Consider the following 12245-nt stretch of genomic DNA (forward strand, 5'->3'; position numbering starts at 1 on the left):
GTGCAAGTCACTCATGCAGCTGAGCACACAAAGCAGAGTTACAAGAAGAGTCAATATGACAACTTGGACCTAAGATCAACAGTGCGAAAAGAGAGAGCAGTGGATCCATTTTATCACTGAGTTATTATGAGTTTGGTACTACTTTTACTAAGCAGGGCCTTGCAGATCAGTTTCTGATAGGGAATGTCAGTCTCCACAAACTCTGAAAAAGAGCATCTTGTGGAAGTAATGTGGTGTTGAGACTCTGCCATGCCTCTCCCACTGTGCAGTGTGTGGAACCATTGCTTTTGGAGAGGTGATCAGATATTAGTCTTTGTTCCTTTTTCCCTCGTGGCTTCCCACCATTAATAGTATTTCAGAACCTCTCTGCATGCCTTTTTGTCTGGCTTTTCTCCCACCCTGGAAAGCACTGAAAGTAGATCCATTGATCTCAAACATTTTCTCTTCAGGGATCTCACAGATAGCATAAGTGATGTTTGTGTTTGCTCTTTCCAGGATTTACTTGTCAGTTCGTGAGAACACATCCTGTTGCGTCTACAGTTTCTGTGCTGTGAGAGCACCAAACAATTTTTCTTTGCTCTGCCTCCCCTTGAACTGCTCTGTCATCTTCATGATCTGTTCCCTACCTTTGTTTTCACAGGAACTACCAGTACCTGCCATATGATGAGAGGAAGCCCTGTACCTGTGTAAAGAGCTACTGGGGCAACCAGACCTTCCGGCTGTACTCCTCCAACACTCTTGAGAAAATGGCAGATCACCTGGTAAGTGGCAACCATCCTCCCAGGCTCCTGTACTCAGTAAAGTATAGCAGTGAGAGGCCACATTTCCCAAATCTGGCCTTCAAAATTTTGCCCAGCTGCATTCCTTGTTGTTAATTTTGTGAGAAAGTAGCTGATATTAACCCTTTCCTTTTTTCTCCCCCTAAATTGCTTTGAACTATTAAAGCTGCCCAAGTATTCCTGACCACAACTCTATTTTTTCGGCTGTAGGTCTGCATTCTTTCCTCAGCAATGTTTTATTCTTTGTAAAAACATTCAAACAATTAAAATATGAGATACAGAGCAATTCTGTCTCCTTTGGCTCTTCCTCTAATGTCTTCTTGCCATGTATTTATGCTGGGCACTCCTTAAAGGACAGTATTTGCTCTTAGTTTTCCTAAAACATTGACAGAGACAGAATGGCATATTATCTTAAGGGCAGTCACTCTGATGTCCTAGTCATAGTGCTCTCCCATAATGATGGTTTTTTCCTGCCCTTGTTTAAAGTTGACTATCAACAGTCTCAAGAATGTAGGTTTTGCTGTTTGGTTTTTTTTAAAAGTGACTCCTAATGCTGAATATTTTAATGTGGGGCACTGAGATTAAGAGTCTGATTCATCCCTCATTTATCCATATATATCTCGTGAGCAGTGACACTGAAGTCATACTTATGCAAGGTTGTATCAGGAGAATACAATGACTTATAAGCCAACGTTTTGAATCCAGGTATTTGAAAATTAAACAACTGAATATACAAATGTGGAGAGATATGTTTGTCAGTGCACCTGAACCCCCACAGGCCCTGCTGGAAATCCAGCTATTTATTTTAGCTTGTGAGAACAGACTCCATTCCTCATGGACAACAGCAGGTTTTGTGATGGACCTTACATATGGATTTAGGTGACCACTGAAGTTTAAGATGTTAACTCCAGCAGCTTGCTAAAGTTAAGCAGCAGGGTTAGAAACAGAACCAAGAAGAACTAGCTTTTTTTCTCCTACCTAACAGATAATGTTTCTCACTGATTGATCTTCCTCAAAGAAGTAAGAACACAAAGTTGCTCCAAGCAGTAATAGCTTGGACTAGTAATTGGAAAGACTGGGAAAAGGTCAAAATATATTATGTCTTTTCTCTGTGCACTTCAAGTATAGTGATATATCAAAGGTTCTTTCTGTCAGGCCACAAAGTTTCCCTTTGAATGAGCCTCCCTCATTCCTGCTAGTCATAAATGGTGCTGTAACACCGACAGAATGACAGAGTGCCCTCCTGTGCATAGTGGCTTTCTCATGTGTTTTTCATAGGAAGAATCATTAGAGCAAGTAAAGGACTTGATCAAGGTTTCAGAGACTGCAGCTGAGGAGAAAATGAAGAAGACCCTAAATGGTTTTATCAATCAAAGCAGGTAATAACATTTACTAGATGCATACAGAAAATCAAATTTAATGCTGGCTACAAATTCAAGGCTAGGCAAGGAAACTGATGATAATTTTTAGAAAGTACAGTAAACTTACTGAGATATATATTTTATTTATTCTTCTGTAAAAGTAAAGGCCTTCCCAAATTACAGTTTTTATTTAGACTGAGAAAATATTTATTGCTATTTTCCATATTCAGAACTGACAATAGACAATTGCCAATCATTGTCATATTATTTTGGCTTTCAGGACTCTAAGAATACGTTGTATATGTGATAAGTAGGATTTAATAAAGTGTGTGATAGATACACTGTAAAAAATAAAAAGACAAGGTTAATATAAAGACAAAGGATGCCACATATTGGTATGGATCCAGTGGGCTCTGTATCAAATGACATGATTGGGCTCAAAATAGGTATAACCCCTTATTTCTAGATATTATTAACCCATTTCTCTGAAGTGTGGTGCAGAGGTTTTGGATTCTTTTCTTTGAATCTTATAGTTGCATAATATTTTAGAGATTTTCAGCATCTTTGTCTTCTGCTTCATGTACTGCAGCAGACATAGAACATTCCAATGTATTTTAGCACATTAGGATTCTCACTTTAAAAAAATAACAGATTTAGAAAACCTGCTATTCATGTGTCCTAGGGCGTTCATGGTCATTGCTGAAAAGAAGCCCAAAGGGTTGAACTACACTGCTTTGGACAAAAAGAGGCTCATGCTGTTCAAGCAAGAGTTGGTATGTGTGTTCTTTTCCTATAAGCATTGATGTAATGATGATTACTGAAAGCACACTGGTTGTAGACATTTTATTTTTTGTTTGATTCCACCATATGGGAATGCTTTGTAATTCATATGAATATAGTATCCATGAGCATATTTTTTAATAAATCCCACTGTGCTTAATGAAGAGTTGTCAGATACACTAAAATGAATCCAAAGATGTTGCTTTTAAATACAAATAAGACATTATAATAATGAGATTATTGTTCTTGTCCATGCATCTTAAAATGGCATGATGCTGAGTTTAGTGGAAAAGCACCAAATTTACACTGCTGTTAGACATTTAACTACTGTGGTGCTGCTGAACCTCAAGACTAGTAAAGTCTGGCATTTGATATTCCTGGACCTAGTAATCTCCTCCAGGGAACCAGTGAGAAGAAACAAAACTGGATGGAGGTCATCTGAGTATTTATTAGCTTTTTTTACTGCTTGTAGCACAAAAGGTTGTGCCTTCTGGCAGGATTAAGGCCCAGTAATTCCAGGTGGCAATCACATGTTTTTGGGGACTTCCATACATGCAGTATACGCACAAAGACCAAACGGAGGACATTCACTTTTTGTGTTATCCAGCTCCAAAGAGTTTATCTGTTTCTGTTGTGACAAAGAAACATTGAACAAAGTGTCTCCATCTTCTCTTTTTGACTTGAATCAAAGACTGTTTCTCTTCCAGTTCAAACTACTTGATAACAGATGAAAAGTATATATTGTCTTTCCTGACTGCAGGAAGCAATGTCCAGTGATGCCAAGGGAATTGTTCAGCAGCAGAAAAAGAAGATGCCACTAGATGAAATGATTCGTGAGACTCAGAGCTTTATAGATAAAATTCGTTTCTTGGTTGATGAGGTAATCCACACAGAATTCAGAAAAAATTAAAATCCAAGACTTGGCTTTAATTTTCATAATCCCATGTGATTAATAAATCCTGGCTTGGTTATCCAAAGAGTTCTCCTTCAGATATCTGGACCCAATCCTGTTTTGCATTGAGTGGACCTGTTATCAAACCGAGGTAGGAAAGGCTGGGCTGTGTGGTATGGAGAGGATGCATCACAGATATATTTTTTATAATAAGGTCATCCGATACCTTGTGGCTTGGAGAAGCCAACTTTCTGATCTGAACTCATGTCTCCACCTGTATGGACACCTGTTTGGATTTGGACTTAGATGAGCTCAGGGGTGTCTATATTATTTAGCTTGAGAATAACAGAAGAATTTATTTATTTGGTTGGGCCAAAAGCCAGCCACTGGAGAGCTGTGCCTCTGAGAGCTGCCTGTGCTCACAAACCAAACAGGGCCATGGCTGTTCCCTGGCTCAGAGACCAAGTGGCACAGCGGCATGGTTGCATCCTACACACAAATTCTCTTCCTTCCAATAACAGAGTAATCCTGCTTACAGTTCCTCCGGGGAACAGCCCCTTGGCTGGTCTTTGTTTCAAACCTCACTGAAGCTTTGCTTGGGGAAACATTATTTGGGACAGGGCAAGGTAATCTCACTGAGCATCGTCACAAGCAGAAAAGATGATCATATGCCAGTGTTTGAGTTTGGTCCTGGTCCTTTTTGGTTTGCTGGTGTAATGAAGTTGATGGTATTTCCATGGTAGTTACTTTTGTGGTCTGTGGTTAAGTTATTTCCTGGGACAGAGTTATACCCAGATCCTTAATTTTAGTTTCTCCTAAAATGATTTATGAGGTGGGTGCTCCTTAATCACTCTACAAAGCTCTTTACCTTCAGCTGTAATTAGACATGGAGGTGTGGACTGCAAAGCATGAAGTGACAGCCTCTTTTAGTTCAGGTGCACATCTGCCACTCCACAGGAGCCATGAGGGCATCAGAGTGTTTCAACAAAAATACAATGGTGGTGGCTCACAGAAAAAATTCAGTTTTAGTTCAATATTCTTTGTTTAACAGCCACAGAATACAGTGCCTGATGTGTTTATCTGGATGATCAGCAACAACAAAAGAGTTGCATATGCAAGAGTCCCAGCAAAAAGCATACTCTACTCCCCAGCGAAAGAGCAGAGAGGCAAGGACTGTGGGAAGATTAAAACTCATTTCCTGAAAGTAAGTCTTTGGCACTCTGCAAACACAGGTAATGCCTGGGGGGCATTGGATATTCAAATTTCTTCCAGGGATGATATTTTACAGATTCATCTTTGCAGTGTAAAAATATGTACAGATTTGTATCTGCCATTTATTAGTATTTGCTTCTTACATTTATGCTTGTCATTCTTTAAGCACTGTATCATTGCCAGGCTTTAGATGTATGAGCAATTAATTCCCTTACTACTTCTTATGGCAAGTATAGAACATTGTTTATCAATGTCTGTATACATAAACAAATAGAAAAGGTTCAGCCTCTTTGCTGGCAAAAACGTCAGAATGCAGCACATGAAAGTCTGCGAGCAGACTGGTGGGAGATCAGCACTCAGCAAGGAAACCTAGGTATTCAGGGGTAATACAGGAATTATTTATACTTTCTATTTAAAACATGCATAAGTTTGTGCAATATATGTCCAAAATACTGTTATGGGATTATTCATGTTGAAGGAAAGCCCTAGTGGATATACTCCTACAAAGGCAGGGGGACTGGTAGTACCTAGAGTGGAATACTGTGCAGTGTAATTGCCACTGTGACAATCAGGAAAAACCCAAATGCTCCAGACAACAGTAACTTCATATAATGACATTTTAGTGGTTTTTCACCTTGGACTTCTGGGAATACTCCCATAAAGCACAGCTAAAGAGCAGATAAAAACATCTAAGATCCTGAGATAGTTGCCGTAGGTACTTGCTAAGCAAAGTACTACTTGCTAAGCAAAGTACTACTTGCTAAGCAAAGTGCTACTTGCCTGCATGAAATAAAATATTCTGCAACTAACTATCCAGCCCCTTCAGTATTAAGAACTACCTTAGGAACAGACAATACTAAACTCTGAACTTAGCAGATCTAGATGAAGTGGGAAGGAAGAAAAAGGAAATAATAGGTCAAGCCTAGTAACATTTTACAGTGGAAATGTTTTCTGACCTGCCCAATGGAGTAATATTTTTAGTACATGGGACTAAGTACTGGAGACTAGCAAAACTGCATAAAATGGAAAGTGGGCTGAAGTCTGGGCAAAGTAGGGCATAAGATAGCACTTATATGTGTGCAGCTATAAGGTAGCCTGCACAACCTCTGCATATTAGGCAGTATGCAGTTTACATAGACTGTTAGTTGAGCAAACTACTAATTCCTGCCCTAAGAATCACAGAAGTTTCTTGTGCTAAATGCGTCTCAGGGGCCACTCACTGTGGAGAAATGCCATTTATCAGTATATCAGCTCAGAGAATGGTGCTTTGTTTCACTCTGGCTTGATGAGACTCAGCATCCAGCCGTCTCTCTTGAGCTTGTTGGTGATGTTGGATTTTTTCTTAAGCTTCCAGGCAAGCGCCCACAGGGCTGGCCTGTGCAGGCAAAGGTGGACATCTACCTGTGGCTTGGACCTACCAGCTATGCCCACAGTGCCATGGAGAATTTGCCTGTAGGATATGAGATTGAATTACCATCTAACACCAGCTCAGGGCACAGTGTGGTGCCCTCACCTGCTTGCCTGCTGTATAAAAGTAAGACATTCTTCCTTCTCCATATTAACAATTAAGAGAAATGGCCTCAAAAGCACTAGTTCACAGTGTGGCACAACCCCTATATAAAGCAACTGTTCTAAGATGATAATGGCTTTGTTTCTTCCCATCAGAAAAGGCTGGCGTCATTGCCAAGTCATCAGTTTTGCCATGGACACTTTGTAGATGTCAGGGAAAGAAAGAACTTGTTTGCTTGCATTTTCTGTTCCCTGTCCCATGGATCTGTCTCCTTGCAGAGGAAGCATCCCTCAGTTCTCCTGATGATGCATAGAACACCTAGTAGATAAAAGAGTGATGGGAGATAAAAATTGGCACTTAATAGCCTTGCAGTAGAGACCTACATAACTGATTTTAAGTGAATTCAGATGTCTTGCACAACTTCTGAGTGTCTCAGGTGTTTCTTCAGTGAGACAGCACTAGCAACAGTACCCCTTGTCAGATCCTGGTTGGACAGCAGCTGATGCATCTTGCCCTCCTACCCATGTGCTGCACTATTTCCACGGAGCTGATGCTACTGTTTTCTCTGTCATGATGTAGCCCCGCACCTCTTCCAGCTGAGAGCCCACATGTATCAGGCAAGGGGGCTCATTGCCGCTGACAGCACTGGACTTTCTGATCCTTTTGCAAAGGTTACCTTCACATCACGCTGCCAGACCACAAAAGTAAGTTCCAAAGTCTCTTTTGGTGACTAAAAGCTTTTTTGGTTTTGGTTTTGGTTTGGTTTTTTTTTTTTTTTTTACAATTAAGCTATGAAAAGGGAAAACCTTGGTTTTGTAAGGAGGCACCTAGCAAGAAAAGTTAGATGCCTGCTGTTAAAGACCAGATCCTGAGAGTCCACTGCAAACAAGGCAAAAGTTTACGTGTTACTCACTACTCTAATAAGAGAGGTGCAGCAGTACTAGTTTATTTTAGCTCAGATATCAAATTCTCTGGGACTATTGGGACTTTGGAGCAAGTGTACCTTTCTTCACATCTTTTTTTACGTGTTTTAAATTTGGACTGTCATCATTGCTAGGTATAAAGGTGGATATAAGGATGAACCCTCATGGTTCTCTTTTCCACTAGCCTATGCATTCAGTCATTGAGCAGAATGAAGACCTTTCTATGGCTTCTGTAGCCATGTGAGCCAGCATGGCTTTGTGATGGAATGTGGCAAAGCACACTGGTGGTTTTAGAGCGCTAAGATGGAAATGAGCTGAAAACAGAGAGGTGGGAGACTTAAAGGGTGCTAAAATATGCCCATAGGGAATGGTCTCCAATCTCCCTCAGGAAACTCCAGGGATCAAATGGTCTCCTGTGGGGCCTCTAGAGAGAAGTGGAAACTTCTACAGAGTTTCAGCAAGAACAGTTGAAGTACAGCCCAGGAAAGTGAGCACAAGGACGGTCTCTCACAGAACATGAAGACTGGCTTTCAAAGATCCTGAGCTCTTTACAACTACCCTGGAGTTAAAACTGGGCAGGAATTCTGACAATGATGCCACAAACAGAATTTGCTGAGCCAAATATGGTCTTGCTTCACAAAAAGTATTTAACCCTCCCATCCAGCCCCTCCCTCCAAAACTTCACAGATGACTGTTTTAATTTAATTAATTCTAAAATTCCTCTGACAACTTATTCTGTTACAAAGCAAGTTCTGTTACATGTGCCAAAGGGAGCAAGAAATAAAAACCTTTCTCTAAATTGTAAATGCCTGCTTGTTCTACTTTTGCCTCAGGGTTATTAATTGATTTTTTCCCATAATGTGATTTTAACTTCTAATAGAAGATGGTGAATGAATCCAATTAAATTTGCATCTAGATGCACCAGATTCTGGAAAATAGAATTTGGCCCAGGAAAAATAGTGGTTTATAGGCACAGAAGTGTTAAGTTTATTCACCCCCTGAATAAAATATTGCAGCTGATACCTTGCATGTTTTCATAAGTGTGTCAGCCAAGTGCCAATAAATGGTAGTAGAGCCTTATTTCCATTCAAAAGAATGATAACAAGTTATGAGTCATTTTGAAGTTGGCACATTTTTCCACTTTAAATGTTATCTTTGTTAAATATATTTTCTGCCTAGACAGTTAAAACATTGTCTATGATGAAATGCTATAAGCATCCACCTAATTCAAATTACAACAAATTAAAAATTTCCAATTTATTTTGAGTGATTCATGAAAATATATATTTTTTTCATAAAGTGTTAAGTGTCATTACACAGAACTAAAAATAAGATTTTAAAAATGTGCCCTGGAGAAGTGAAAACTGTCCTCAGTTATGGCAAAGGGTTTATTTTAATAGGACTTGGCATGTGCCTGCTTTCCTAAACCAACAGCTTTCCTCTAACTTTAATAATGAAGTTTGTCTACACAGACTGGTTGTCATGTATTGATATGCTTGCCAGGGATCTGTGAGGCAAACAGGGAAATGGAGAAATTGGAGATACCAGCCTCAAAGTGAAAGAGTCATATTCCTCCGACTAGGAGGAGGTGCTGAAAAAATGGGATGTCTCAGTCGTGGCATTGTTCAGGCTGTGGGAAAGGATGTCATCAGCAGATGAGCATGTCCTGCTGAAGGACAGCCAACCAGACAGCTCATTAAACATTTCCTCTCTTCCATTAGATCATTTCTCAGACATTATCTCCCACCTGGAACCAGACACTGCTCTTCAACAGCATCGTCCTTCATGGTGACAAAGAGGAGATTGCCCAGTTCCCACCAGAGATAGTCATCGAGCTGTACGATGATGACGCAGTGGTAAGCTCAAAATTCTTCTCACTAAAAAACCTGGGCTCCTACATGCTACTGCAAGCATGGAAGCAAAGCTGAATCACTGAGTAGGCTTTAAATGGATCACCTGGCTGAATAGAGCTCAGTGCTACTGTGGTTTGCAGTTTAACATCTGAGAGCAGCCCTGAGATTCACTGCATGTCCTTGCAAAGATGTGGCCTTGCATTTTCCCCAAGTGAATCTTGCTGCCAAAGACCAGCTTGCAGAAATCAGAAGCATCTTTCCCCCAGGTCCCTTGAACACAACTGTAAATATTGTATCTAAGTCTGGGTCAAGACCATGCAGATTCTGACGCAGTCTCACTGACTGAATATAGAGCTAGAAATTTTGGATACTCTCAAGAGCTAATAAGTACTCAGCTCTTCCTTTTCACAGCTGCCTTGCATCTTACCTGGGCCTTTCCTTCAGGAGAAGGTTTTTTCATAAATACTAAGCTCTGCATCATCTTGGCTCCTATGACTGTTGTGAAATGCAAATGCATTTGACCCCTGTATTCTCCTTTATTTAGGGTAAGGCAGAATATATTGGGTCTACAGTGGCTGCCCCTGTGGTGAGACTTGCTCATCAAAACTATGAACCACCAAAACTTTGTTACCACCCAGTGCACTGTGGAAGTCTTTCAGGAGGAGACCTTCTTGCCACATTTGAGCTTCTGGAGGTAAACTTGACTTTCTTGACAATTACACTTTTACATCCTGGGGTTCACAAAAGCTGCCATGGCATCAGGGTCCGTGACCATCTTGAATTAATAGGAATTGCAACGGGAGCCATTGGGATTCATGTCACCTGCTCCACCCCATCAGGGTCCACTGCCCACACACACACCACTGCCAGCCCTTCACACACTGTAAGCCTCCTTTGCCTGTCATTTGCCCCGCCCTAAACTGTGCTCCAGCCTGAGACACTGTGAAAATCCCACTGCCATTGCAATGACCTGCTGTTTGGAGTAGCACATGGCCCTGACTACCAGCCTTGAAGCTCCCAATAGTGCTTTCACTCTTAGGAAAATGAAATGGTGAATAATAAGGATTGGATTAGGGAGGTTGAATTTTCAGATACCCCTACTATATTAAAAGAAACATTACATGATTTCCATCTGCAAAACAAAAGGAAAATTCGGTCCTGGTAGATGCAGGACTGGAGTGTATCATGCTGGGATTTCAGGTAATTTCACTGAAATTTGCAGAGCCACCAGTTAAAGGTAATTTTCATCTGCTGAAAACCTACAGTAGTTTATTCTGAAATCTGAAATGGGAAAAATGTGGAATGTCATAACATGTTTCACAGATAAAACAGGCTTTTAATCATGATAGCTAATTATGTTTTTGGTGGAAGCCTGGAATACAACACCGTGTGAAATATTTCCTCATTGTGGTGGTGTCACAGGAGAGAGTGAGAGCTTCAAAGTTCATTAGAGAAGCCCTCCTGTTGAGTCACAAGGTGCAGAAAGGACCCCTCTGCTTTCTAAACTTCTTCTCAGAGGAGCCTGAGTGTGGCTGGGTTCAATCATAGTCTCAGATTCTCAATGGTTCAAGTCTAAGGAATTATAGAGGTATGAGTGAAACTTTCTGTGATTTCACTTTTTGGTGAAAAAAGAGTTATATATTGTATTTTGTTTTGCTATCTTATGGGACAAAGAAGCAACACTATTTAGGGGATATATTCAAATATACTACTAGGAATTCCCTAGAAAGTTGACAACATCATTTCATGAAAGGAAATGAGATCTTACTATTTCCATGAGTATCAATTTGGGAAGCTTTGGTCCATTTCCCTGCACTTCATGTCATCCCAATCAATTTTATTTTTTTCACATGGTTTCAGAATTTCCTTTTTTTTTCCCCCAAGCATTTCAATTCATCAATTTCTTCTCCAATCGCTTCATTTCACATCATTCCCTGATTTCAGAATTTCAATGAGGATCATTTCGGGAAGTTCTATCCTTTCCACTGCACCTCATTTCATCTCAATCCCAAAGCATTCCAAGAGCTGATGTGCTGTTGGCTTTTTCCAACCTCAGGGGATTTCTGATGGTGTTCTGTGTGAGAAAGGAAACAAAACTCTCTCATCATTGATTTATTCTTGTTCTGAACCCATAACCTTTCCTATAACATACTACTATTCTTGATGACTCTGATCTGCAGGTACTGTTTGGTTCAGCTGAAGAGTGTTGTGTATGAAGTGAATGCTCCTTTGTTCTTTCAAAATGAATGTTGTGTCTTGCTGAAGGGATAAAATTAATCTTACAATGAAGCATCCTGGCATTTAGAGAAGGAGTACACCAAAAATGAATACTGAGAGTCTTGATTTTGCTCAGAATGAGCTCAGGGTTTATTGATATTTTTAATCAAAAAAGCAAAATCCCTTTGTAAAGCTTCATGCAGGTATTTCACTCTATTTTCATTTGAGTACTAGATAATTTTTCACCTCTTGTTCTGTGCAGGTATTATATTAACTGCTTTGGATTTTTACTGATAAAATGTAGATCACATGTGCACGTGCATTATTGTTGGTAATATGTGAATACTCACCTCTGCTGCAGGTGCTGTTTTAGATATTAAGTTTTTCTCCTATCTCTTCCTTCACCTACAAGGAACCAAGGAACACATCCTTTCTCCCTTAGGGTAATTAGACTCCCCCACAACTGTACATAGCCCGGTTAAATAAAGCAGAAGATTTCAACTTCACAGGACCCTTTGAGAGCTGTATCTCACCTGCTTCACTTCTCAGCAGTGACAAGTTAGCTTAGGAATACTGATGCACTCCAGATGTCGTGCTTCTTTTCCCAGAAGCTGCATATACAGTACTCCTTAGGTACCATGCTTCAAGTGAAAGCTGAGAAGAGCTCTGTCTGTAGGTTGTTCCCTGCTGCCACAGCCTGAGCTTCTGACAGAACTCA

The 12245-nt window shown here is 40.3% G+C and overlaps 1 protein-coding gene across 1 annotated transcript in view; it reads left to right on the forward strand.

The window, feature by feature from the left end:
- FER1L6 (fer-1 like family member 6) overlaps nucleotides 1-12245 on the forward strand; it is a 59021-nt gene that overhangs the window by 20359 nt on the left and 26417 nt on the right. The window contains exons 13-21 of the mRNA XM_042036405.1: nucleotides 641-761; nucleotides 2058-2158; nucleotides 2823-2913; nucleotides 3681-3800; nucleotides 4864-5016; nucleotides 6372-6558; nucleotides 7114-7238; nucleotides 9179-9313; nucleotides 9855-10004. Coding sequence (XP_041892339.1) covers nucleotides 641-761; nucleotides 2058-2158; nucleotides 2823-2913; nucleotides 3681-3800; nucleotides 4864-5016; nucleotides 6372-6558; nucleotides 7114-7238; nucleotides 9179-9313; nucleotides 9855-10004 — 1183 coding nt within the window. The remainder of the gene's footprint in view (nucleotides 1-640; nucleotides 762-2057; nucleotides 2159-2822; nucleotides 2914-3680; nucleotides 3801-4863; nucleotides 5017-6371; nucleotides 6559-7113; nucleotides 7239-9178; nucleotides 9314-9854; nucleotides 10005-12245) is intronic.

Source organism: Corvus kubaryi, unplaced genomic scaffold (genome assembly GCF_017639235.1).
Source record: "Corvus kubaryi isolate FWS band 111438036 unplaced genomic scaffold, C.kubaryi_AGA036_p1.0 37385, whole genome shotgun sequence".
NCBI classification, from domain to species: domain Eukaryota; kingdom Metazoa; phylum Chordata; class Aves; order Passeriformes; family Corvidae; genus Corvus; species Corvus kubaryi.